A 27,995-nucleotide genomic window follows, 5' to 3' on the forward strand; every position below is an offset into this window, starting at 1 on the left:
CAGTTTCTGGGTGTGAGTAGAAAGTACACACTGTGCGTATGTGTGTGTGTGTGTGTGTCTGTAAGGCGGAGTGATGAAGTGTGTTTGAGTGCATTGCATGACAGTGGGAGGAGGCTTTGTAAGACCTGCTATTAGACAACCTCTTAGCTCCGTCCCAAAGCCAAGCTCCTCCTCTTACACATCTGTCATGGACTAAGCAAACCCTGCCTTCTTTCTAAAATGTCATTTTATTTGCTACCTGAGGTACTTCCTCTCAACCCCCAGCTGAGCTCACAGAAGCTCTGAACTTTGGATGCAATGATTTCTGAACTGTGTGCACACAGAATTCCTGTATGATTATAACTTGACTGAATAATTTGGCACATATTTCCTGCTGACAGGACAACGTCAACATCCTTCTTAAGGCTTGTGTCTGGACTAAAAGTATCCCTGCTTTTTCATCCTAGAAAAGTGCCGGACACATACACAAACACAACTATCAGGTAAGTTTTTTTTGAATGTTTTTTTTTTTTAAATGTATCTGCTAAATTTGACTCTTTGTTATGGAGGACACTGCTGTGACAATGTTGAAAATGCTTGAATCCTGTTATGGTTTAGAACATGTTGACTCTGACAGATATCCAGCGCTGTCCACATGTCCATGTAAAATGATCTTGTGCTACTGACCCTCAGTTTAAATTTAACCGAGTCAATAATCACATCTACAGCTTGTGCTGTAGTGTAGTGTGGTTATACAGGCTTCAGGTTGCAATGTTTGTCACTTGTATAATTAGATATAACTAGCGCATATTGTTTGTACCAAAAAGGAAGTGAATGTCAAATCACTGTCATTGATATGAAATCAAATTCTTGACTTGGCCTATCAGTAGTTTATAGACTGAAGGAGGTTTGAGAATTCCTTCAAAAGTTCACATTGTTATATGTATGTGTTTTATCAGACAATTTATCCTCAGTGTTAGATTTGCTCTTCACCTGAGAGTAGAGTGAAACAAACATGGCATGTTGAACAACCTGTTCAGTTCTTTCATAGGTGTGTCTCTGGGTGGTCCAGCTCTAACATGTTCACCATGATAGCAATGCTGTCTTGTTTATGATAAGCAACACAAGCATTGCCTGTCTGTTCATTTTACTGACAGGTTGTCAGATCATGTCAGATTTTTCACAGTAACACAAGCTCATTCATTTGATTTTAGAACTATGCTTATGTTAAATCATACACAGTTCTTATTAAAGAGAATGATTTGATCATTCATAATTTAACATTATAAGCTATGCATTTCTGTTTTGTTGTCTCACCTAAGCATGGTCAGTGTCACAACTGTGAGCTGAGGTACAATAAAGTGAGCTTTGCTAATGACTGTAACCATGCCACACCTTCCTAGTCCTAGCAACTACACTGATCAGCTGTGGTTTGTCTGCTCCCTGTGGTTTCTGTGTGTGTGTCTGTGTGTGGTGTTGTGCCTGTCCACTGTCAGGTCTGTTTCAGGCAGGGTATTGCCTCTAATTATAGAATGGAAAGGTCACTTGTTGATAGTTGGAGTAAGACATGATTAGTTAGCTTCTTTTTTTAGCTTGTCTTTTTTTTTTTTTTTTGAAACACTCTTTTTGTGTAGCTTGAGGTTCATGCTTACCTCAACCCTGTATAAACAACAGCTTCTATGTCAATTTCACTTTATTAAAACCTGAAGCATCTGAATAAAATCAGGACAGACTCATGACTGCCTGGGAAGCTCATACAATATCTACTGCTTTTCAGATTAATTAAAGATTACTAGCAACTAATTAGTAATGATTGAATTTTGTTGTGGATGTATCGCCATATAGACATGTAGTGCTCTTTAGAGTGCATAATATATACATGTTGACAGTGTGCTTGCTTTTGACTCTATGGCTGTAATAACATGTGTTATAATATCTCTGTCTAAATCGTAATACTTTGCTAGTAAAATGAAAGGTTTTTCATAACATCCAGATAGCAATAAGAGGAGAGGCTAATATGGAACGTTCCAGATAAGCAAACAGCTAAATGCATTGTTTCATCATTACTCATCAGACCATGAAAAGCAGGTATCTCAGCAGGATAGGCAGTTCCCAGTCATCAGCAAGTGGGCTCCTCCTTAGTTTTATGCCACTCTAATGTCAGCACACAGCATACTTGGTGTCTGACTTGTGTAGTGTCTTTATATGTGGATTACAGAAAAATGTGCCTTGATGTGATTCCTAAGTTGCAGGAAATACCTAACATCTTCACCTAGCAACACCCATCATCAGGTTCAGACTTCCTTGTGAGAGCACATTTTGCAATTAGTTTTAGTGTAGGTAGTGAATAATTGATAGTATTTACTGAGCAGTATGCTTTAAGATGAATGATAACCAGTGTTATAAAAAGAGTTTTGACTCTTTGATTTTTCTTAGTTCTTACATTTACATGACAATCAAAGGCCGTACCTCATTTTAATGTAAGTGTATGTATACATGTTTTTAAACAGTAATAGCTAATACTCACATTGTAAATTAATGGGAGTCACTAGACTATGACCTGAACACATCCTGGTGAAATGTCAGATAATATTAATACTCAATCACAGTACAGAGGTTTTCATTGCCGTTTCATATAATGACAATGCAAAAGATAACAGGTGCTATGTGTATATTTTGGGTCTCTCTTGTTCTAAACCTAGGGCCCATTTTACAGAGTGTAATTATATATGCATATTAATTACCCACACATATCTATCTATCTATCTATCTATCTATCTATCTATCTATCTATCTATCTATCTATCTATCTATCTATCTATCTATCTATCTATCTATCCATTATGTGTGTGTATGCTTGTATATTTGAGATATTATTAAAAATACATTATATAATACATTGTATGTTCAGTGAATAGTATTAAGATTAGGATTATTTTCGTCTTCTTCTTCTTGGAATTTAAGGCTAAATATAAATTTAATTTTAAACTTTTTTTCTTAAACATTAATTAACATCTACCTTTTAAAAAAATATATATTACAAAGAAAGACAAGTTGAATTAAGTAACTACACACCTACAGTTGTCTATCAACAGTGGCCCATAAACTCTATGTATTCCATGGTTACTTCAGCACAGCTTTTACCAATGTTGTAGTATTTCTTGAGAGTTTTTCATGTTTTGTCTGTGCCCTGGGTTTGTCTTCATTTGATTTTCAAATTGTTTCTATGTCTGCACTCTCACTTCAGAGGCATTCAAACCATTGAAATTTGATACTTGAGTCAAAATGGTAGGACAGATGCCTTGATGAATACAGTGTTTGCTCTTTGGGTGTGTAGTTCTGTATGGTCGTCACTATCACAAGAAAACTGATGGAGTTGTGCATTACATAATTGTGAAAGGCAGGAGTTTGGTGAATAAGCTATGCCATACCCTGGATGATGGGGGTTGGGTTGTTTGAGGCTGTTGTGCCTCTTGAACAGCTAGTGTCATCACGTCATGCTTTCTGTACATGGTCAAGATGTGAGCTATGAGGTAGAAATTTTCAAAAAATGAATGACGTAAAGTGGAAAAGTTTGAGTGTCGTTTTTATTTACGCAAATTATTTACCAGCTAAATGTTAATGAGTACTGCTGTGAAGTCTTAATAGCTCAGTAGGCAGGTTGAATATATATGGTATGCGTGTGCACACACCCTTTTCCTGAAATCAAATTGACAACATATTGTTCTAAATGAAAGCTTTTGTATTTTATAAAAGCATTTTTTGACTTGATTTGTTGTCTCACAACAGTTTCCCTGCCAGGGCTTGGTGAAGACTGGCATGTGAAAAAATACCATTCCTTACAAAGATTGTACATATACTATCACCAGAGTACTAGCAATGACATACTTAAGCTTGAAAACCAGACATTCATATCATTCATAAGTGAAGGGTTTGCCTCACCCTTAGAGTGTCTGCCTTTCTTGTTCTCATACAGAGCATTTGCATGAGTTTCTGTGGTTTGGAAATCCACCTGCTCTTTCTATGACTGCATAGTCAACAAATTATTTATATATTAGTTAATAGTAATTTTATAATGCTCGTATCTTTGTGCACAAAGATGGAAGTCTATACAACTGCTTCCACCTGCATGACCTCTGTTGGTCTGTTGAGGGGTAGAGAATTTTACTGGATTGATAGCCCAGGTGATCTACCCAGGTGATCTATCCAGGTGACTTATGATCATGAAAGTATTAGACAGCTTTACTGTGTATCAGTGGCTTTTGGCCCATTACAATTCTTGTGACAATTCTTAAACCTATATTGCCTACTGTAGAAACAGAACACAACTGAGTGTTTATTAAGACTTTCACTTGGATTTTCAAAAGTTACAAATTCTCAACTGAACTGAATATGTAGAAATATCAGGGACTAATGTGTCATGGAAGAAGTTCCACGTTTCACAACACTAGGTCAAACTTTATGACCAGTACTAAGTAGCCTGTTTTCTTTAAAGCATTTAAGGTAGACACTGTATTCCCATTTGCCTTTCCGGGGCCATCTTTTTGAAGCAGATGTTTAAATATACCTCAAAACCTTATATTTCAAACACAGATACTAGGCTACAAAGCATAAAATCACTCAATGGATAAAAATACTTCAGAAATTGCCTTATTTTTTTTTTTTTACCTTTTATTTACCTTGGTCTTGGTAGGCAACATGTACAACCTACAGAACCAGTGACATGACATTGTGGTATAGGATATATTACAATGAACAGTTTCTGTTTCATTTTTTATTGTTATTGATTTGATTATGGTTTCTAATAAATGTCCAACAGTATATAGATGTTTCATGAACTATTTATGACTTTTCTTTTTCTGAGTAGCTCCTTTTTCACCACAAACAGAGCCCATGAGAAATATGAAATGGAGAAGTGTGTGTGTGTTAGAGAAATAGTACAATGCTCTGTTTAAATCCATTTTTATATCTCTCTTTCACATGAGCTGATCATGTGAATCCATAGTCAGACCCCTGGGCTTTGAGCAGAAAGCTGTTCTTTATTCTGAACTCATTCCCCATGGAAGTCTTTAGGATTTGTAGAACACTTAAGTTAAAATTAGCAATCATGCTAGTGTAAATGTTTCCTGAAATTTCCACTCCAACAGCCAGTGTGGACTTTGTTACAACTTATGAAAGAGAGAGGAATTTTGTCCCCTCTCACAACCTTTATTGGAGCAATAAATCTGTATGATCAAGATGACTGAACACCTTGTTACATCCAGTATAAAGCACCTGTTGTGTTGGTTCACCTTCTGCTTAAAAGCCACAGGCCAGAGAGCACTATTCTCACCTTTGATTATAGAAGTCAGGCCAGAAATTAACTTTGTTATAGTGGATTGATGAGTTTCATTTCATCTAAAAATCAGTGTTACTGGTTGTTGGAACGGGTTGTTGCCACTGTTGTGTAGCTGATTTTCCATTTGCACGGTATGTGAAGTTCATGCTTTTCTAGCAGGTTCATCCAGCTGTACCACTGTTATTACTTCAGAGGTTCCCTGGCATGTGCTGCTCCTGCTATTGTATTCCTAACATCTCAAAGAATGTACTGTATGGAGATGGCTGTATGTTTCACACTGTCACAGTCTAGTCACACCATATCTGCCTTTTTTTTTTCCAAAAGTTATTTAACTCCTTACACGCCCAGAACAAGAAGACCAAAATTCCTCTCTGTTGTAGTATTTACATGCTTTCATTTAATTGTAGTTTCTGAACAATTTGCTTTAAGCTGAATAGCTGAATAATAAGCTGTGAAAAATGTTCAAGTCTTGCACTTTAGTACCTTACTAAAAAAAGCACAGTGGGAAATGAGGGACAGTGTCAGGGAGTAGTAATCTGCAGTTACTGGAATTATATAAAAAATAGATAAAAAATCCTACAATCTGCCTCATTAGCTTTTATTAATGTTCATCCAGACATCGGTGAGGTGACAGAACTGAAGGACTAGGGAAGGGCATACATGAAATACCCATAAATAATTCGCAGTTCATTTGAAGCTCCTGTGTCTAACTGTACTATGTCGGTTATTTTACATTTATGGTTGCCCTTTGAACCTCCTGCAGCGAAGAGTTTTTATGATTTTATTTAGGAGTGGCCTTAACTAGCCACACTTGTGAATGTTCAGGTTGTTAGTGTTAATGTTACCATTTGACTTAGTTGTGTAAGGCCTGTATGTGTAGACTGGTGAGAGTCAGTGTGTTTTTCTGCCCTACTGCACTGACATGGGTCCTTTTGTGCAGTGTTGTGCGTGGAGGCTGGCACCATTTGGATTGTGCTCTCACTTTCCAGCTCTTTCAGTGAGAATCTCTGTATTCTTTTATTGTCCTTTTCCCACGCTGTGAGCAGTTAATAACATACAGCTCTTATCTCAGGCAGGCATCAGAAGACCATTAGGAGGCTTAAAAATGTAAGTGTAAATGCTGACCATAAATTCCTTTAATGTCTAATGTTCATGATGTTTACGTCATACATTAGTTGCACAGTGATTACTAATACAATGTGGGTAGTGGTTTTAATTGCTGTTTTTTTTTTTATCTGTAAAAACCCCTTACTTCAACTGCTCCCAAGCAGTGGTATGTGGTTTATGGGCTCCTTGTTACCTAGTAATAGGTAACAGCCATGTGCGGGTTTCAGGGTCAACTTAGAAACATGGAATGCTTCTGGTTTCACCCACCTGTCTGTAGGATAAATATAATATACTGATAATGACATTCATACCCAACTATTCTCCTTCCTGTTAAAAATATTTACCAGTATGTTTTGTCAGTAGGTTACAGTACTGAGACATGACTGTAACTGCAAAACACTTTCAGATTAGGGCAATCTAAATAAAATATTGCTCTAAATTTTGGTTTAAAGCTAAAGCTGCAAGTCTGTCCAGTCTGGCATTGCAAACAAATATTGTTTAGAATGGAGCAAAGTGTTTGCATGAAATCTTAGAGCACACAGTAAAACTAGCACATACCCAATCGTAGCTGGTATTCTGCGATTACTGTGTTCGCAATCTTAATTATATGCATTATTACAGATCATTTATCTAGAATATTTAGAATGAAATGTAAAATATGGACAGGCTCCAAAATGTATTATACATACAACAGTGAATGGTTTCTACTAGCAAGCCAAAGCATGTCTCATCTGTGGTGGTCAAAGCCAATGTTAGTCTTCTTTATACAGTGTCTTTCACAGTGAGCCCATTATAAGCATAAAAAAACATGGATAAAGTCCTTTGTGTACAGGTTCTGTTCCATGAGAAATAGAAAAAAAACAAGCATTTTTAAAAGCAGTGTCTGACTGAGTCTTTGTACTGAGAATTGGAGAAATTCTGAAGAGCTGAGTCAAGTTGGAGTGTGTGTGTGTGTGTTTGCGTGTGCATGTGTGTGTGTGTGCATGGGTGACACTCTTCCCCTCTTGTACTCGACAGGCACTTGAAGATTGTGCTTCTTCACGGGGCAGTGTAAGAGACAGCGGCATTGGAGACGGCTGGCACTTAACAAGACAGGAGCTCTTCCCATTACAGGCTGCAAAGGACTCATTGGACTGCTTGAACTCACTTGACTCCTGGATTCATAGAATATCCCCAAGACACCCCAAGACACAAAAACAGCACTAAAGGTAAGACCCCAAATTTCCCAGATATTTACCTTTTATTTATTGCATTTGTGCTTCTGTTATAAAAATGTTTCTCATGAATTCTTCTAGTATGTAATGCATTTAAACCATGCAAGCTGCATATTTGCTTTTGTTCATATTTGATAATATGCTCTTGACATGGCTTGTGTAATAGTGTTGGATGAACAAAAAATAAATAAGACATACATATTTATAGTTTTGGTATTAGAAAGGTCAATGAGCTTGACATATATTCAGTACTGTGCAGAGACCAGCCATTTGTTTTCAGTCAAATGACCATACAGTACTTAATTATTTTGACAAATGATTATGATGTGAAAATGTACAGTACATTAATTTCATATTACTTCGAACAGCCATGCAGTAATTATTTACGCAGGTCAATATTAAAACTCAGTATTACAAATAAAATATTGAGCGAGTTTATTCTGTTTTCACAAGATCTTTGTGTGGTCTATGAACAATAACAGTAATGAACCAAATGAAGGGAACAAGACATAATGGGCAAACAGTGGAATGCTGAACTTTAATAATGACCTACATATTAAGTACTGTTCGTACATATGTGCTGTTTGACTGAAAATGAAATTTACATGCTGACGATGGGTACTGAATTGCCATTTCACTGAAAACAAAAGGGTGGGCTCTGCTTTTGTCTCAATACTGTATTTAAGAGCATGTTTTTGTCAAAATGTGATTTGGCTCCTTAGTTTGCAAATCAAATGCATAGTGCCCCCTGCTGGTTGATTTGCCTTTTAAACAAACTGAACACATGAATACAGTCATGCAGTTGTTCAGATTTTTCCCCCACATTCTTACATGTGTGATATTCAGCAGACACCTGCTGGTTTTGGTACTTATTCCAAATGTCCTCCTATTACACTCTGTCCATCAGAATTTGATTTTCTCCTTAGGAGGTTAATTAGTTAGTTCTCCAGACTTGCTATGTTCACCCTAGTGAGACATTCCCCTATACTCCATAACAGCTTATAAATCAGCTTCCTTCTTTTGCTGTTGTTGTTTTTTTATACATTTGTATTGGAGACATTTTCTAACCCTATATGTCTCTGTTCTCTACGAAGAACCAGAGCTGGTATTCAATATGTCAGAAAACTATCGCCGCTCAGCGGTGGTCGCCCCAAAGACCACCAGTCAGTTCAACCAGTTTCTGCCAAGCAAAGACAAGCAGTCGGGCTACGTTCCCGCACCACTACGCAAGAAGCGCACTGACAGCATTGGCAGTGAAGAAAACAGACGTAGCTGGGCGAGTCCCATGTTTACAGAGGAGGATGGCTCTTTCTCTAGGTAATGTCATTCTTCTTAAACAGACTTCAGGGTAATTCTTTATTTCAAGGTGACTCAAGTTGTGGCATTATCTATTACAGTAGATGAGACTTAAATGAGAACTAAAATCAGGCTGTAATTATGGCAGGGCAGTTAAGCACATCAGTGTTTCAATTTGGAGAAAAACTAAAGCTTCAGTTTCTTTGACAGCACAGATGACTGAAAGGTGCTATTTATGTGTAGGATTATCTTATATGATTGGTGAGGTTATGTGTTTGGTAATGACAAGTGGAAATTTCAGAATGCATTACCTATTTATGCCACACTGTGTTGTACATTTGCGTATGACTCTTCCTGTATGCATGTATTGTATGTATGTGCCAAACACTGGATGATGGCCATATGGTGACAGGATAGGAACAGACTCGTCCTCTACCAATGAATTAGGCACTCAAGGTTCTACCCAAGCTGCCCGGTCATTTGGTTATGAGAGCAGCGATTCAGAGGCTGAACGTCCAGACCCTGATCTGCAACTTGATGATTTGGCCAGCCGCCGGTTTCACACCTCAAGTGTCGCCACACCCACCAACTTTGCATTGCCTATGACCTCAAGAGAATCCACCATTATGCCCCAAACCACCAGGCCAAAGGTCATGGTTACTAATGTGCTCCAACCAACATTGACCTATCTCAGGTCAGACACTTCCCAGAGACTGTTGTGCTTCGGTGTAACATAATAATCGCTAACATTTTCACCACTAATTTTTTTTTGCTGTGTTTTGAATTTTTGCCTTGGTTTGATTGAAATCTGTAGCTACCTCATTTTATTACATTTTGTGTTTAATATATTGGCTTTTATGGATCGTTTAATGTGTGCTGATAAGGCATCACATGCGGTTACTCATCCATTTGGCTCTCTCTTGAGCAGCAGTGAGTCTAGGCCTCTTCAGAAGGCTGCTAGGAGGTCTGCGTCTGCTGACGTCTACATGTATGATGACTCGGAGGAAGAAGATGATGAAATTGGTTATGCTGATCCTGTTCAAGATGACCTTTATGCTCGTAAAGTGGGCTTAACAGTAGCCCAGCCTATTTCCACTGTGCACTTTGATAAATTTCTCCCAAAGTTTTGGACACCAGAGGAAGACATGCATGTGCAGAAAATCAGACTGGGCTCTCAGCGTCGGCCCTGGTACAGAAAGATCCAGGGCTTCAGGTCTGTCTGGCACTGTTGAAAAACAACATCTGGCATTAAATACTTAGATATAACTTCAAATTACACATTTTATTTTTGCTAATTTTCAAAGTCTTTTTAACAGCTAGACATTTCAGTTTCATTCAACTATAAATATTTATGGGCTTTTACTTCAGTCTTTGCATGTGATCAGAATATATTCCTATAGCTTCATTCTTTCTCCTGGCTAATACGTTTGGGTTTTTCTCTCTCTGTTTCTTTCCTGTCTCCCTTCTCTGTGCTTTCTCTTTATGACCTGCCTGACTTGCGACTAGCCAGAAGAAGTCTGGCTCATCCTCAGAGGACTCCGACTGTGATGTCACTCCCCAGCTCTGTGTGTCCTCTCCCTCTCATTCTGAACCCCCTTCCTCACACGCACAAACTTCAGCACAGCTCAGTCCCATCACTCCCAGGTCCTTGTCACACTCCTGCAGGCAGTAGCACAGGCTTCAATTTAGCTTAAACTCACACAATAACTATGTCATCTACTGAGCTTTTCTTTACGGACCTACTCTGTTGACTTCACGTAACATTCATCTTAGAATGTTAATCTCATTAAATAACTAACACTATGCCAGTCTGGTTTCATGTATCATATAGCATGAACTCACATACGCCAGTAGTATTTCACATATATTTTGCACAAGTAATTTGTATTTTAGAACAAATTAAGTAGCCTGCAAATGAGAAAATAAAAAAGTGATCCTGCCCTTTTTACTCCTGTCTCCTTGCTTTGCTGTCTTGTACTTTTTCACACTATCCCTATTCTCTGAAAATTTTCTGCCTTCTTCTTTCCTTTTTCATTTGATCTGTAGTCCTACCACACAGCCACTCACGCTCACTCAAGACACTTATGGAGCCCAAAGATTTCAGCTCCCTGATTTTTGGCCTAGTCCGGACCCCACCTCAGGCCCAAGACTCATTAAATGCAAGAAACACCATCTATTAGGGCGAGAACACCCTAACGACCCCTACAATGTATCTGAGGACATTCTCCCTGACTTGGAAAATGATGACATGTTTAGCCGCCGCACATGTGCCTTCTACTCTAACACTGAGCTGGCCAAGATGAAATATGGGGGTCTACTTTCCTTACATCACAAGTCTGAGCCGTCTATCAGAGTGGTCACTCAGCATAGCGGTGCCAAATCTACTTACCCGGACACTGAGAAAGATGATGTGATCGCTCGCAGGTTACAGCATCAGTCTAAACAGCGCCCCCTTTCAGGAGCACCTGATAACTATCACCCTGTGCCTGTTCCTGAGCTCTGGGCACTGCCACAGAAACTTCAGGACAAGATATCCCTCCCGTGCCCCCCAGTACAGGTGGCTGTCCCAAAGCATGCAAAACAGAAGGTGGGCGATCACCAAAAGACAGATGATATGCTAGTTAGGAAGCTTGGAATTACACATTTCCAGAATCCCACAGAAGTGTCTCAGAGGTCAGTTGGAACTCAAACAGGTCCGAGTGTGCCCTCAGTCTGCAGTGAGGAGGATCTCCATAAATGGCAAGCCATCAGAGAGGCCAGTCGCCTAAGATATAAGAAGAGGCTGATGGTGGAGAGGTTAGGCTTCTGAGGCTGTACGAATGACCTGAAGCCCTGCATGCTTTCATGGTGTCTGATATCCCTTTTTTTATTGATCCCATTTGTAGCCTAACATGGATTGTTTAAGTGCGTTTTCGGATGGTGTTCGGTTGCTCGTTAAGCCTGTGATTACTGACAATAATAATTTGGATTATTATGTAAACACTTAAGGCTAGAGAACTTTGTAAACAGTATTAATTAATGTACTTGGGTGTTATTTATTATCTCCAAAAGTGTATTGCTAATATGTTTTCAGATAGAAACCATTACATTAAGAATGCATGAGGCTTAAAAAACTCCAAAAAAGCATGAGTGTTATTTAATTGTTCATAAGTGACTGAATAACAGTTCTGTTTTTTGCAATTATTTTGTTTTCTTAAGGACTGGGATTGCTTGACATTTTGTCTTACTCTGCTTGTGTGAAATAAAAGTATTACTAAAAGCTTTTGTGATGAATTCACCTAACGGAAATGAGATATCAAGACCGCTTCCATTTCAGTCAGCTAGTTATTCCCTAAAAGAGGTTCAGAGGTTCACACAGACTTGTGGAAGTGGGAGTGTAATGACCAAAGCTGTCGAGGAATGTGAAAACCTGAGTAATGTCTATAAATATCACTGCCAGACACAGCCACCCTTTACAAGACTGCCAACAAGCTGTGCTACTTAGAAATTCCCCATTGCCATGAGAGGCGGTAAAAGCAAAAAATTTCACATTTGTCTCTATGGAAATGTACAGTCAAAACACACCCTAGCCTGTAATTTTCAAGTAAAACAGCAGAGTTGGTATGATATATTCACACCTTTAACCTATTATGAAGTTATGTCACCATAACATTTACAGAAGCACAATTCCCTGTGAAGTTAGTGTACCTTTAACTTTCCCTCAAGTAAGTTATTTCCAGTAGTTTGTGTTCAAACAAGTCTGCAGCCACACTGCAGGGTGTAGAATGGTATAATATCCACTGTACATGTGTTTCCCTTCTGCACTGTGAAGAAAATGTGATTCTCTGGTAACTACATCTGAAACATTTTGCATTTGATTGTCGCTGTCAGCCAGTCTAAAGTACACAAAATATGACCGTCTTCTGTGTGGTTTTCTTTGGTTCTCTAGACTGTTGCAAAAGAACTCAGATAGTGATGGGTGAGTAGATATCTGGGGCCAGGAATGTGGCATGGTTTGTCCAGTTGTTTTGTCATGTCCTTCTGCTTTTGTGTGGTTCTGCTTGCCCCAGCACTAAACACTAACATTACTTACATTGCTTTGGTCCCTGTTGGCTGCAGTCCAACTCATTTCACCACAAAACAGAGAAAGAGGAATCAACAGATGTCCACAATACTAGCTAATAAAAGCTCATTTGCATTGCACTGTAGTGAGGAGTAGTGCATTTGTAATTCAAGAAATATCCAGAGCATTCCTTATTCCTTATCCGATTTCACATATACAGAGTTAGCACACCATAGTGTTACTTATTTTTACTATTTAATTATATTTTTGCAAATCTATGTGTGTATGCATGTATGGATGTATGTATGTAACAGCTTTACTAACACTAAGAAATATGATTTATTCTGTATAAAAGGCATATGTCTGTAAAATCTTTGAATGAACCATTCTGGGTAACTTTGGTTTCTGTGCCCCCTTTTCAGTATTTTCTGTATCCATGCTAATAAGCTCAGTATGAATGATGGGGATCTTTGTTCTCTCTTTTCCCCCTTTATTTTCAGAATGACACATTCAATAAACTTTTTTAATCATAAAGCATCGCTCTATGAATTTTTGTTGACAGGGCTATGTCATTGAGTGACATCCCTGTTGAGCAGGCACTTCAAAAGATTCGCTACGACGATCTGCAGAAGATGCGTGAACAGGTGAAGGAGAATGAAGACAAGTGGCAGGATGTGAGTATCAGCTCGACCGCTCTGCTTCTTGTGTGCCAATGAATCAATGACAACAGTACAGTTTTCTTACCTTGTGCTTATTTAGTCCTAAGATATATTCATGATCTACTCATTACTATATTATGAGAGTGGCTGTAGTTTCCTTGTGTTACACTTCACTGCATGTGTTGTGTTTTTTCTATGGTTTAAAGGATGTTTCAAGTTTATAAGGTTTGTAGAATCTGAGGTGTTTAAGGTACCATAAAAAATTGAAATAAATGTGACGATCACACAAAGTCACATTCTGTTTCTGAGTATAAAGCTGGTTTGTGAAGGTGACTATGTTGGAAAGGGCTTTTTCTCCACAAAGAATTTAGGTCACATACGGGCCCCAGATCTAGTCCACGTCCCCCCGCCTGTTCCCTCTCCCTACCTCTCTTTGTCTCTTACCCTCTGCTGTTCTATCTTTGTCTTTGACTGAATACGTGAATGCAGGTTGCGGTTTTGAGCATCGTTGTCTTGTTTTCAGGATCTCACAAAATGGAAAAACAGGCGCAAGAGTGTTAACTCAGATATCATGAAAAAGAAAGAAGAGAGAGAACAAATCGAGGTACTTACTTCAGGGAGCACCAGAAGGAAATCAAAGACTTTTAAGGAAATGGAAGAGGAGAGGTAAAGGGCACATGCACACAGAAATTTGCTTGATAATAAGTGTCTATTAGGTACCTTATGTGTTTTCCCTAGCCATAAAAGCAGTTAGTTGTATTTACTGTACTGCAAATGTTTATATAACCTAATTGCACTAAGCAAAATTCAGCTTGTTGTGTGTTGAGTGTAATTTAATAATGGCTAAATTAGTCCTCCTCTTTCTTTCACTATGCAGGGAAAGCAGAGAGCCAAGCTACAGGAATCGCTTCTCTACCTTCTCCACTTCTGATGACCAGGATGTCTTTGAAGAACCAACACCCAAAACCAGGGTTTTACCAAGCCGCAGCAATACCGTAGATATTCCCTACTCCCTGAGCCGATCTAAAGTGCGCTCTCTGCCCAGTTTGCTAGATGATGAACCTGAGACTGGCAGCCTGCCAACAGATAAGACAGATGCTCCATCCAGTCCTGTCCAGTCCAGCTTAGGGCATGGCCACAGCCTCCTGGATGATCCAGTTCCAACCAGTGCCACCAGCAAACCCAGTCTACTAGAGCCCGCCAGCACCACTCAGTCAACTCGCACAAGCACCACACTGCAGGCCAACAGCAGCTCAAAACCAATTACAAAATCCAGCATCTCTGCTACCCCTACCCCTGCACCTAGGCAAGACCAAAGCCAGACATCCTTGTATAAACCGGTGGCAACAGAAGCAAAGCAGCCCATTGCACCTCGGGTTTCTGCTTCACTCCCTAGGAGCTACCAGAAATCAGATACTGCACGCATCACTTCTGTCATCACTCCCAGACCATTTGGTGCTCCAAATGCCAAAATTGCATCCCTGCCCCGTTCCTATACGGTGAGAGGTTTTATTCACTTTAAAAAAAAATGTTTTGAAGAATTGATGTAATCTGTTTGAAACTAAGATGAATATAGACAGTGTGAAGTTTATTAAAGAAAGTATAGTAACATACACTTATGCTATATAAACAAGTCTGCCATGTAAATGATTACCTGAGCTGTTATTTTCAGTGTCTGTGTATTTTATGCCACTTGAAACTTTAATAGTGATTATACAGAGGTTATATCCTGTGTAGTATAATTTATTTTCATTGATGTTTTGCTATATTCAGTGATCTAATTTAGCAACTTTTCCACTACACACTAATACTAACTGCACACTAATACTAACTGCTCCTAGGTGGGTGACCCTCAGAAGCACTTTAATGGTGAGACAAACAGTAGTATGAATACTACAATTAATTCCCGGACCAGTTCTGTACAGGAAAAGGAGCAAGTGTTTCCCCCTTCTCAGCCCTCGTCTGCTATCACTCCAGTCAGCCGTGTAGCCCCACAACCCAAAGTTTCTCCTGTCAGCAGCACACAGCAGGTGAGTTTAGGGCCTAGTATTTTCTATGAGAATTTGCTTGCACTAATGTGAACAAAAAGCAATATTCATTATGAAATGTATGATGGCTTTGGAAAAGAATGTAAACATTATATTGTATATGTGTATTTACTTGCTAAGATATCATTTTTGACTCAGAGCTCATTTACTGGTATCTTTGGCCAATGGATAGTTTTTTATTGCCTGAACTGTCTTGTGTGTATTTTCTAGGAAAGCTACAGTGACATGAGGATCAGCCTGAACCAAAAACCAAACAGCAGCCATGACTTTGGCTTCCAGACTAACTGGGACTCCACAGGAGCCATTGTTAAATCTATAAAACAAGGTATAGATGGATAAGATTTGTTTTATTATACCATATAATGGCTTTTCTTCTTTCCTCATCTTTTTAATCATGCACTCTTAACTAAGAGAAGTGATATATTAGTTAACTCTAAATCTTTCCTTGTGCTCAGCTGTAAGCTTGAAGCAAACTATCTGCAGTACTTAATAAGGCAGTGTAGACCAGAATTTTCTAGGTCATTGCAGATGTTGTTAGTTACTATGCACATGGACAGCACCAGGAAAGCTCACATATAGTCACTAATACTGTACGTATTTCAGTTAAATGTTATTGTAAACATTCTATAGAAATGTTTTATTTTCGATGCTCAGGTGAAGGACATGCTGTAAGATTGTACTTTATTCTTAAATTACTAAATATAGAACTCTTTTGGCTTCAGTACTGAACTTGTGCGATTTGCATTTAAATTACTATGGTTTGTTAAAAAGAATAAAATTGCTATTTCTCATTCTAAGCTTGACTTAGTCTTGTTTCCACAAGAATGTCTAGAGCTAAGGAACTTTTTATAATTGGGTTCAGCAAATCTAATCACTGACAATGGAAACTATTTCCTTCACAGCCATGAATCACAGCTCAGGATCTGTCTGTGGCAATTTGATTTGTAATACGAATCAAATATGTGTTGCATATATCTCCAAAATAGATAGAGAGAATCCGCTCGGTGGTGGGTGAAAATCTAGAAAGACGGCATGAGGTTCTGCTTAATAAACGCAAGATGAAGTGATTTAATGATTTTCAGTCTTTCCCTGAGTCATAAAAATGTGTGTATTTGTGCATTTTTTTTTACAGGCAGTCCAGCAGAGCTGTTCCACCTGCAGGTCGGGGATAAGATCTTGGCAGTGAATGGCCAGAAGGTGGCAGACATGAGCTATGAACAGTGGAAAAGGAGCATGGATAAAGCCCTGCAGGATGGTAGCCTGTTTATGGACATCCGCAGGCAGGGAAAGAACAGTAAGTTTGTGCCTTCCACCATATTCCTCTGCATTGTAAGTGTCTGATCTGTGGAAACAACTCCTTCAAGTGACTCTTGCAGGTATTGCAGATGCATGTGATCACACCATCTTAGTGGAGTAAGTCTCCTATTAAAGCAAAACATTCAATGTACTGTAAGAGTTAATCAGTGTCACTGCTTGGTAATACAGTCAGTTAGTTAGGCTGTGTTCTCAAATCAAAACTGCATTTCCTTTTGAGGTTTTGAAAGTTGTAGTAGCAGTCATTTGAAGTAGGACTGTGGGAGTGTTCTTCTTCCTGGGCTGGTGGAACCACATACCATTACATAGAAGATGTGTACATCAATCTTTAAGGGCAATGAGTAACACTGATAGTAGTTTTTTTAAAGGCACAATTAAATTATTGTGTTTCAATAATACAAGCATTCTCCACATAGTGTTGAGATAACAATCGGTTATACTGCTTATATAATACTTTCTAATAATCTATAAGACTAACTTTTAAAAGAAATATTTGTAAGAATCTGGAGACCTACCAGAAACTTGAAAAATAGTCAGTTAGTATTCAGTTTCCTACCACTACAGTATATTTACCTTAACTAACAAGGTGCATAAGTCTCTCTGTCTAGTTGCCTGTCAGCTAATGTCCTGTCAAACTTTTTCTTTCTGTTTTTCTGATCCTAACATCTGTCTTACTTATGCTACATGGGTACATGTTTGTATGTTCACTGTATTTATATCCTTGTATTGTGTGTGATTAGTGCAGTATTAAACCAGTATGTTAAACTATGCTGTGCTATTTAGTAACAGTCTTTATATTTACCAGCAAGCCTATACCATTAGGATTCTTATTTATGAATCCATTTATTAATACATTTATTAATACATTTCTCCATTTATTAATACATTTTCTCACTTTAGTATTATATGGTTCTGTCTACTTCTTAACTTATAATACCTAATAATACTAATGTCATGATTTGTTTGTATGTACTTATCCTCTCACTGGGTACATGTGGATGGAGGTGTATGCTTGTTGGTAATACTGGTGTGTGGTGCTTTGTGTTTTGCATGGCAGGGGAAGGGGAAGGTCTGTCTGTCAAACCCCACTTTTAGAAGCATAGACCTGATAGTAAAAGCTGTTCTGTCAGACGCTTGTGTGTAGTCATGTGTCTGGTATTATAGTTGCTAATTCTTTGTTTTTAAAATCTACGACTGTCAATACGCAACTATCAGACTGGGGCAAAGACCTACCTTCCCTTCCATTTAAAAGCCATAAGGTCATCAATCTCACCAGTACGGATCCTCTAGGTTCCCCTGAGCCATATGGCAACATGAGCCTGGACTTCACCTCACGCCCAGCCATGGATCCCACTGTGAAATCTCTGAATGTCAGCTCCCAGCCTATCAATGTGAGCACCTCAAGCACTAAACATGAGAAATGTGATTATTCATTGCTTTAATATAATTTGAATGAATTTATATCTCTGTTGTACTTTATTGTAGCGTCTACCTTCCAATGGCATTAAAGGTGGCATTAATGAGGAACCTGTGCGTCTAAGAAATGAAGGTAAAGCATATTTCTCAAAGAATTACCCGTCCTGACTGGCCTACACAGAATGAGTGCACTATATGTTGTGTTTAATGCTTGGTGTGTAGAGTATTAGTTTTTTTGTTGTTGTTTGGTTGGGTTTTTTTGCATATTGCATTGCAGTTTTCTTATTTCTTTTTTTTTTTTAAATTTACCGTCAATTTGTTATAAGAATATTAACAAAATTATTTTCAGTGCAATGTTTAGCAAATGTCAGTCCATGAATCTGGATTTCATTTTCTTGAGTTGTTCCTTGTCCTTTTCTCAACCTCTCTCCTTTCTTTAATCTTTTTATTATCCATGTAGAACCCATTTCTTTAAAAAACCTTAAAAGGAGATCGGAGTTTTTTGAACAAGGTAAAAGAGCAGCCCCTGTTCACTATGTATTTTCAGTACTGGGCATTACTAGGCCTTCATGCTGCCATCCTCCTTTTCCTCCTCACAGCCAAAGTCCTTGTAACCCATGTGCTCTTCCCTCAGGCTCTGCAGACAACACAGTCAGTGTTGTGGTTTCTTTCTCTGAGTGTGTATTGTCCTTCCACATCAACACACTGATATGCTGTCTGCAGTAGCCCCAGGGTCAAAAAAAACATAAAAAGGGAAATGTTTTTTTCCGTAGTTTAAAAGTTTGCAGTTTCTTGTTTGAACAATTCTTGTGTAGTCAAAACTGTAGTATAGGGTACAGAAGAGTGCATACCAAAACCATATAAATACCCAAAGACCTCTAATGCTACGTTCACCCATACAGCAACTAGCAGTGACAAAGTAACCAGAGGTCATTAATTTTCAATGAGAGCTGGCGACTTCTGGCAACTTGAGCTACAGCAACCATTGCTGACTAGATGTAGCATGCGTAGAGAGAAGTTAATTTCACAATGGAAGTGAAGACAGCAGACCTCACACGATCCATGGCAAAGAACAACTGCTTCTACTTCATCTAGTATGACATGATGCATATATACACATGTGAATTTTATATAAACGCCAAATTTCCCTCCAGAATGTTTCATTTTAGTGGCAAGAAAACTGATTTTCTCTCAAGTGGGTGCCATCCACTGATAAATGTTATTACTAAGACAACCACTAGTAGGAATGTCTATAAGAGACTTCATAGTACATCAACTGCCAACTTTCGGCGAAAAAATTGTATGTGTATGTCACACTGTATGTGAACGTAGCTTTAGATTCAATGATAGAATGTATGCTAGGCCATCTCGGATCAGTTCTGTGTCAGATATTGCATTCATGAATAAATTATTCAGTAAGAATACTGAGATATACTGATTAGCATGCTGTTTTCCCCTCTTGGTGTGCATGTCTATATCTCTTGCTCTAAAGTTAGAGATGAGCCTATTAGGAATTAGTGCCTAAGGCCATTGATGCAAATGCTATAGTAGGGTGTTGTGTGATATGTGTTGTTATGGTGCACACAATGTTCCTCTTTCCTTTGCATGCTGTGCTAAGCATGGGTCTGGTGTCTTGCATGCAGCATCTGACTATTTATATTGGAAAGTATGGGCTCTTTTCAATTGGTACTTTTTGCCAGCTTTTTGCATGTGACTAAATCACAAGAAAATTGGAAATAATACACAGAAAATATGAGAATAAAGGCTTTACTGTGTTTATTTCCATGTTACAGGCTATATGAAATTATTTTTGTTGATGCCATTTTAAAAAGCTCTCCAGACATCTGATGTAATTTTCTTTCTTTTTTTTTTGTAGGTGGATCTGAAAATCAGATAGCAGATGTAAGTGAAAGTGTGTGCTCATCATATTTGTAGAACAAGTATAACTTGTAGTCAGCCTGTTAGAGGATATAAAAAAAAGCAGAATAGCATGGGAAAGCACTGAATTTACATTTTCTTTTGCCTGCGGTCAGGATATCTTGTTAAGACTCAAAATATAAAAACAGGAACTGCAGCTCAAAGTGCTTAAAATGACATTTCCAGGGGAAAATGGTAAAATATTTCTAAATATTTCTAAATTCTGATCATTTAAGAATTTTAAAATAAATAACATTAAAATAATCAGAAGATGTAATTCCTAGGAATAAACAGTAATGCAAATTACAAGCAATGTATACAATCATAGCTATAACAATCATAATTGGGTTCAAATTACTAGTGATAATTGTAGTTGTCTAGTAACCCCATGTGTACTTTTTGGCTAAATGACAAAAATGTGCCTGGGGTGTTCTCTAGCTACCAGTTCCGTCTCACTCAGCCTCCTCTACTCGCTGGTCCTGGGACCCAGAGGAAGAGCGCAGACGACAGGAGAAATGGCAAAAAGAGCAGGATCGCCAGCTCCAGGTAACATCTGCACCATCTATTTTTTTAAGTTTGATAACATAGTTACAAGTTATGCCATCTTCAAGCCTTTATTTATTTTTTTATAGACTGCTCTCAGAGGATACATTTTATTTTTATTATTTTTAAAAATAAATTTTCATTTGCTTTCCTGCAGGAAAAATATCAACGCGATCAAGAAAAGCTAAAGGAGGAGTTTAGGAAAGCCCAGCAAGAGGCTGTAACAGAAGTCACAAAACAATATCAAGAGGTATCAAGTGTTTTATTAAGAATCAGGTTTCTTGAGTAAAAAATAGAGTTGCCTTACTTAAAATGTCCAGTGGCTAAGGATCCCAGACAGGGAATGAACCCAGCCACTGAGGGTTTATCTCTTAGTGCCGGTCCCAAGCCCAGAAAATATGTGAGAGTTGCGTCAGGAAGGGTATCCGATGTAACACCTGTGCCAGATCAAATATATGCTGGGAGCAGGCAGGAGCCAAAGGACACCAGCAACAACATGTAGTCAATCTGAGTATTATAAAATAATAGCAATTCCATCAATGATTTAAAGCAATAATCAGTTAACATTTGTAGCAAGCATGCCTATGTTAATTTTATATAGCAGTAATGTAATTTGTTTGCCTGTAATATTTGCCTATATCAGGGGTGTCCAGTCTTATCCACAAAGGGCCGGTGTGGGTGCAGGTTTCCATTCCAACTGAGCAGAAGCTATACAGTTTCTCCCTTTCATCAGAAGAGTATCTAAGGAAAAGTTTAAGTTGAGAGAAATAGTTAAACTTGAATTAAGTAAAAATGATTCCCAAAACATTATTAGGTATAATTTGCACTTTGTACAATTTCTATTACATTGCTGTACACAACTCATAATCATGTCCCTTGACTCCTGTCGTTGTTACATTTGACAGTTGAACATTACCTTGATGTACAATATTTGCTTGCATTTAAAAATACAAACATAAGAAATAGCAATCCTTTAAAAAAACAAAAAAAACATGAAATATTTGTTATGCCACTAAACAGGAGGTGAGGAGCCTTGAGATGGAACGGGAGGCCTCGAGACTCAAAGAGGAAGAGGAGAGGAGAGAGGAGGAGAGGAAAAGAAGGGAGCAACAGGAGCGCCTTGAGGAGGAGAGGAAAAGAAGGGAGCAACAGGAGCGCCTTGAGGAGGAGAGGAAAAGAAGGGAGCAACAGGAGCGCCTTGAGGAGGAGAGGAAAAGAAGGGAGCAACAGGAGCGCCTTGAGGAGGAGAGGAAAAGAAGGGAGCAACAGGAGCGCCTTGAGGAGGAGAGGAAAAGAAGAGAAGAGCAGAAAAAGAGGGAAGAAATTAAACGACTGGAAGAGCAGAGAAAGAAGGAAGAAGAGGAGCTTAAAAGAAGGGCGGAGGAAAATAGAAGGAGAGAGGAAGAGGCACTGAGACTGCAAAGGAAAAGAGAAGAAGAGGAGGAGAGGAGGCGCCAAGAGGCCCAGCAGAGACTTCAGGCAAAGTAAGAAGCAGTGATCTCTATTAGATTCCTAAGCAAACTTTAGCTGAAAAATAATGGAAGGTATAGATTTGTTAATTTAACACTTTGGAGTAATTGTGACCCTGCATGTTTGCTGAAGCAGCATTTTAGTGGCTCCATGTTTCATTCTCATGTATATAATACTGCATGCTTCTGCTGTGAATGACAAATACTCACTGTTGTGTGTCATGCATTAACGACTAAACCACAAAACAGACCACAGTGTTTATTATTTGTGTCCATCTGTTTGTGAATGCTATAAACCTCTGCTTCTCTGTGCTGCTTTTGCTATTTGATCACAGTGATGCGGAGTATGCTTTCCCTGAGCTATCCTACTCACACAGGTAAATTTCATAATTTATTTGTAGACACACTGCATGTGACAAACTGCACCTGATAAGCTTTTAACAAGATTAACTACCTTATTAGAAAAAAAGGTTTTTGTTTTTAGAAACTCATACATATCCTATATAAATTTTGCATTCTTCTTGGTTAACAATTTTACAGGGCCAAATCCAAATCTACTCCAGAGCTGGATGACAAAGAAAGAACTGATATTAAAGGTCAGTATGTTCAATTAATAGATACAAAGTGTGTCGTATGTGAAGTTGTATCAGATCCTGCCACCTGACAACTGAACTAAGACTTACACAGACAAAGTTCTGGTCTAATGAACCTAACTCGCAGAACTCACAGTTAGTGTGGTCAGTACAGAGCCGTGTCAGTGTGTGTGTGCGGCTGTATGCAGGTGTGTATAGCAAGCACAAGGGTCTGGCGGGTTGGCTTCTGGAGGAAGAGTTACGAAGGAAGAAAGATCCGCATATCCTGAGACAGCAAGCTGCATCTGAGCTGGAACTAGAAAGGAGAAACATCCTTAGTGCTATGAGATTCAGTAACCCAGAGAGAGGTGGGCCATGGCTTGCAACCATGTCAGTTATGAAGCCAAGCCAATCATCTGATCAGCAAAAATCTATGATCATCACTGTAATCATGTCTGATTGTCTTCACTATTCAATCAATATCCACCAGAACCTGATTCAGGAAACAAAAGCCATGTATACGTGCTATACATGTGAGCCAACTGTCTGATTACAACAGCTTCTGCAGGCTTGAAATGAAGTGATGCTGTGCATGTGTATTTCTATTTATAATACTATCCCAGGGTTCTGATCAAATCATGCCTTGTTTCCAGCTGTAAACAGTGGTCTGGGTGAGAGCTTTTTGAATAAGGTCGACCAGAATAAGAAAGAGCCGACATCTCAGGCTGAAGCGGAAAGGCAGCAGATCATTCAGGACATGAAAAAGAAGACTTCAGTGCAGCCAGACAGCAACTGGATACGACAAAGTAGTGTCAACAATGTGAACAAACAGCCTGTCTACGTTCCTATGAGGAGGTCAGTGTATGTTATATTTAGCTAACCTGACAGGATCAAAAAGAGTATGTGAACAAACTGAAGGATAGTGGTCAGTGTCTCTGTGACTATTTTCCTATAAACTTTATTTCCTTGAGGTATATTCATGTTCATATATTCAGATATTCATAAAAAAAAAGTTTTAAGTCAATTCTAAATATATAGTAAACATACCTTAAGTGGTGTACGACGTTCACTATAACACCATAACTATATGAAAGTGGCTGAGTGTGTGCTTTTGCTTTTCTGTTGACTTGGTAGAGGTGAGTCTCTGGACAACCTGGACATGACAAAAAATCACCAATCCTGGAGGTCATCATGGACTCCGGGGACCAGTTCCTCCATCCCAGACTATAGCCGTCCTTATTCATCTCTGAGTTCCAATAGGCCGTTATTGCCCCAGTCCACTTCCACCACCCCCACACAACCTGACAATCAGCTATCCTCACGAAACAGGTACAGGGATGCACTGTTAGTTTTGAATTCTGTCTGAAAATAATTCACATTAACAGCTCAAAGATGAATGTTTTTTATTGCAAAACAGAATTTTGAGATTTGTTTTAGGAGCCATGAAATACTGAGCTATTAGCATTGCCTTGTTGTTTTCACAGTTCTTTGGCATTGAACGTTTTAATATTTTGTAAAACCACCAATTAAACACGTGTGCGTGTGATTGTGTGTGTGTGTGTGTGAGAGAGAGAGAGAGAGAGAGAGAGAGAGCAAAGCCCTCAGCCTTACAATGTTACACTGGCATTATACAGTGCCCAAGATTTACAAATCAGTACCCACTTGGAGAATAGAGTTCATAATACTTACACTTCCAAAATCCATTAATGCCCTGTGTAGTGTATCATGTTAAGTGTCCCTGAACAGTCATTTTAATTATGTGGTGGTCCATTTTGCTGGTTTCTCAGGTCATGTTTACATTCTGTAATTTAGGTCAGTCAGTGGCAAGAAAACGTGTACTTACTGTGATATGACACTTGGCAAAGGAGCAGCAATGATCATCGAGTCCCTGGGGCTCTGTTTTCATTTACATTGCTTTAAGGTGAGAGTTCTTCCGAACTCCCTTCTCTTGGGTTTTGGGTTAACCTAATATCTAATGTCTAACCTGCATTACTCAGACCTAATTACTCAGATACTTCTCACTTTGCATACATGAAAAAGGAATAATGAATAATTGAAGCTAACATTTTGTCTCTCTGGAATGGTTGCATCTGCATCAGGATGATTGTAACAATCGAGCTTCTGGAGAATTTACAGTTTTTCTCACTGCATTCCTTCTTCTATTTCTGCATATCAACATAGTTGCATAATCCCTGCTGGGCTCCCCATTATAACAGCTTTGTATGTTTTATATGCTTGTGTCTATTTTTGTTTTCTGCTTGTTCTTGGGCTTGTTGGTGAATGGTTTCCTCTCATATGATTTTTTTTTATTATGATAGAGGTACCTTAATGCCTCACTGAGTCAGAGATCATCTGTCCATTTAGGTGAGTATGCACTTGGCCTACACACAGTCTTCTTACTTTGCATCCCTGTGTCTCATATTTCAGTGCTTTCAATGCAAAGCTGACCTTGGCGGCTCAGAAAGTGGAGCTGAAGTCAGGATACGAAACAAACAGCTCTTCTGTACCTCCTGCTATATGCGAGTCAAAAGTAAGTCATCCTTCACTCTGCACATAAATAGAGACAAGTGACAAATTAAAAGAAAAATCCTTGTACTAGAGGGATAATAAACATGGTTCAACCAAAAGATATCCCCACAATTGGTATGATGGTGGTGATGAGAATGCCTAATGTGTCAGTCAAAATTCTCTCACTGGGTTGATATCTGATGATTCTAAAGGCCAAAGCATATGATTTACATAATTTCCATACTTTTTAAACCATTCAGCAAACCCTTGTGCCCTCTGGATAGGGACATGTTTATCTTGGACAAGACCACTCCCGACAGGATAAAAATGTTTCATCATAGTGATCAGTCAGAATAACTTTGTATTGATTTTCAGTGATGCTTTTCTCTAAAGAGAAAAATGAACTCAAAGCACACCAGCAAAATGCCTCTTACAGCATAACAGAGCCACTGTTTTTCATTTAATCTGTCACCAGTCTGTATATCAAAGGTCAAACTAAATAATAAAGAATTTTGGTTGTTTTGACTTTATGAAAAATGGTGTTCCCTCTACAGCAGGGCAGCCAACTGCCATGTGACCTTACTGGATTAAAGCAGATTGAGGAAGAACCTGGTCCACATACATAACCAAGAACACTAATACTGGAGTTATGCATGAGGACAACATTATGGGATAACAGACTCATAACAGATAACAGATTACACCTGGTACACCTGCTTAAACATCTCTGCTTCCTTTTGACCTATTAAGAGGGGAGAGGTAAAGTTATAAGTTTCCATAAAGTATTATTAACTATGCTTGCAGAAAGTACAAGGGATATGCATTTACTTAGAACTTAGCAATGTATTGGAAATAATTGTCGTTGTGTTCTGCACACATGAAAGTTCCTGATGATTTGTCATGTTAGACATATGTCATGAAGGTCTCTTTTTCATTGCTTTTCAAGTCTATCTTCATCAGACTTCTGTATGTTATGGTGTGTTAGCAAATATCCTGTCATCTATTCTTCACCGTGCCTTTATGTTTGTGATGGGGAACGATTATTTAGAATAAATATATTAAGAATATATTTAAAAGTGATATGGTTTGTAGGAAGAGTTTTATGGCATCCATTTAAGACATTGAAGTAAGATTTTCCACAAAGTTAAGCAATCTAATACATACAATAGAAATGTATTCACCAATATTTGTAAATAAAGTGACCAAACCAAAATGTATGGCTTAGTATAAATTTATTGAATTGATCCCCAGTTTAATATGACATACAATTATGAGCTTCTGAGCTATTTATTGATATTTCTTGTTGTGTTGGATCATATGTTGTTTGTATGTAGGGAGTTCTACATATCTCAAAACAATGGGTTGTGTGTGCAGAGCAAACAGGGTATGGACTACATCTGATTAGGTTACAGCAATAACCCACATAGTTTACTGGACACTTACTCTTTATTATCACATCGTTAATCAGTTTAATTTTGCATATTATATGCAGCTGAAAAATTTGCATATTGTATAACATTATTTGATAACATCTGGAACAAAGTGTGCCTGTTCTACCATGACAGTGAGCCTGTGTACAAAGTTTCATGAAGACAAGGTTTGCCAGGGTTACTATGGAAGAACTTTAGTGGCCTGCACGGAGCTGTGACCTCAACCGCACTGAACTGGAATAGTTACTTCATCCCAGGCCATCTTGTCTAAATTCAGTGCCTAACCTCACCAATTCTCTTGTGACTGTATGGGCAAATCCCTGCAGTCGCAATCCAAAATGCTGTGGAAAGTTATAATGGCACAGGGGGACTAAATCTGCGATGAGATTTTCAAAAAGCACATAGGTATATGATGGTCAAGTATCTACATACTTTGAGCCATATGGCATATAGAAAGAGTTTCTATAGAGTACTGTTATACTGTTTCAGCAAAGTGAAAATTTCATTTTGATTTCATTTCATTTTGATCTTTTTTTGACATTTTATTTGAGCAATAGTGAAGTGAAAACAACAATATATGTATACTGCTCTAAAGTCTCAATAATAGCTGAATGAATTGTCACATGTTTTAAGATGGAATATATCAGGATTAATGTTTTAAAAGAACAAAATCTGACTAAGTTTTTAGCTGTACTTCATGGTAAGAGAGTCTGGATGAATTAGTTGCTGCCTTAAAAACATCTTAACTATTAAAGCTTTTAGTGCTTTTAAGATTTTTAGTACTCTATTTCATTTAGGAAGAGGCAAACCAAAACATTATCCTCTGCTGTCCATGCAAAACAGATCATTTATATGCAGCCTCACAAAGACCCTGGATATTGCAATTGACTTTCCATGGGTGATTGAATATTCACTGAAAATTTTTTTTGTGAAATGAGGATTTCCCACATCTCACACACCTACCAGCCTCCTACTGTAGGCTGAATTTTTAGAAGGCATGATGGCACCTTTTTTTATTTGTGGTGAATATCCTGTGTACTGTAAGGTAGTGTTAAGGCTGTCAAGCCAATGTGGCAAATTGGAGAATGTTTTATGTAACAACTAAATGTGTAAAACTGTTGAATAAAAGAATAATTAACAGTG

The 27,995-nt window shown here is 38.3% G+C and overlaps 2 protein-coding genes across 10 annotated transcripts; both read left to right on the forward strand.

Moving 5' to 3' along the window:
- Positions 1-224: 224 nt before the first annotated feature.
- lmo7a (LIM domain 7a) lies at positions 225-27,995 on the forward strand. 9 transcript variants are annotated; one of them, XM_058390958.1, is made up of 26 exons: positions 226-482; positions 6,390-6,424; positions 7,442-7,632; positions 8,733-8,955; positions 12,863-12,892; positions 13,539-13,650; positions 14,159-14,301; positions 14,513-15,134; positions 15,477-15,665; positions 15,894-16,008; positions 16,816-16,977; positions 18,213-18,388; positions 18,483-18,546; positions 18,874-18,924; positions 20,290-20,315; positions 20,769-20,876; positions 21,031-21,123; positions 21,894-22,357; positions 22,678-22,719; positions 22,883-22,938; positions 23,124-23,282; positions 23,568-23,769; positions 24,049-24,243; positions 24,727-24,835; positions 25,342-25,444; positions 25,977-27,995. In XM_058390958.1, the coding sequence occupies exons 4-26, from the start codon at positions 8,753-8,755 to the stop codon at positions 25,997-25,999; spliced, it is 3,447 nt and encodes a 1,148-aa protein (XP_058246941.1). In that variant the 5' UTR covers positions 226-482; positions 6,390-6,424; positions 7,442-7,632; positions 8,733-8,752; the 3' UTR covers positions 26,000-27,995. The 9 variants fall into 9 exon arrangements, with proteins under 9 accessions (XP_058246944.1, XP_058246941.1, XP_058246942.1 ...); XM_058390959.1 differs by having other exon boundaries at positions 6,394-6,424; XM_058390957.1 differs by lacking the exon at positions 6,390-6,424.
- Positions 9,486-12,856, forward strand: LOC131353887 (LIM domain only protein 7-like). Its single transcript, XM_058390967.1, has 3 exons — positions 9,486-10,147; positions 10,441-10,578; positions 10,981-12,856. Exons 1-3 carry the CDS (start codon positions 9,792-9,794, stop codon positions 11,741-11,743), a joined length of 1,257 nt encoding a protein of 418 aa, XP_058246950.1. The 5' UTR covers positions 9,486-9,791; the 3' UTR covers positions 11,744-12,856.

Source organism: Hemibagrus wyckioides, linkage group LG06 (assembly GCF_019097595.1).
Source record: "Hemibagrus wyckioides isolate EC202008001 linkage group LG06, SWU_Hwy_1.0, whole genome shotgun sequence".
In the NCBI taxonomy this organism is placed as follows: domain Eukaryota; kingdom Metazoa; phylum Chordata; class Actinopteri; order Siluriformes; family Bagridae; genus Hemibagrus; species Hemibagrus wyckioides.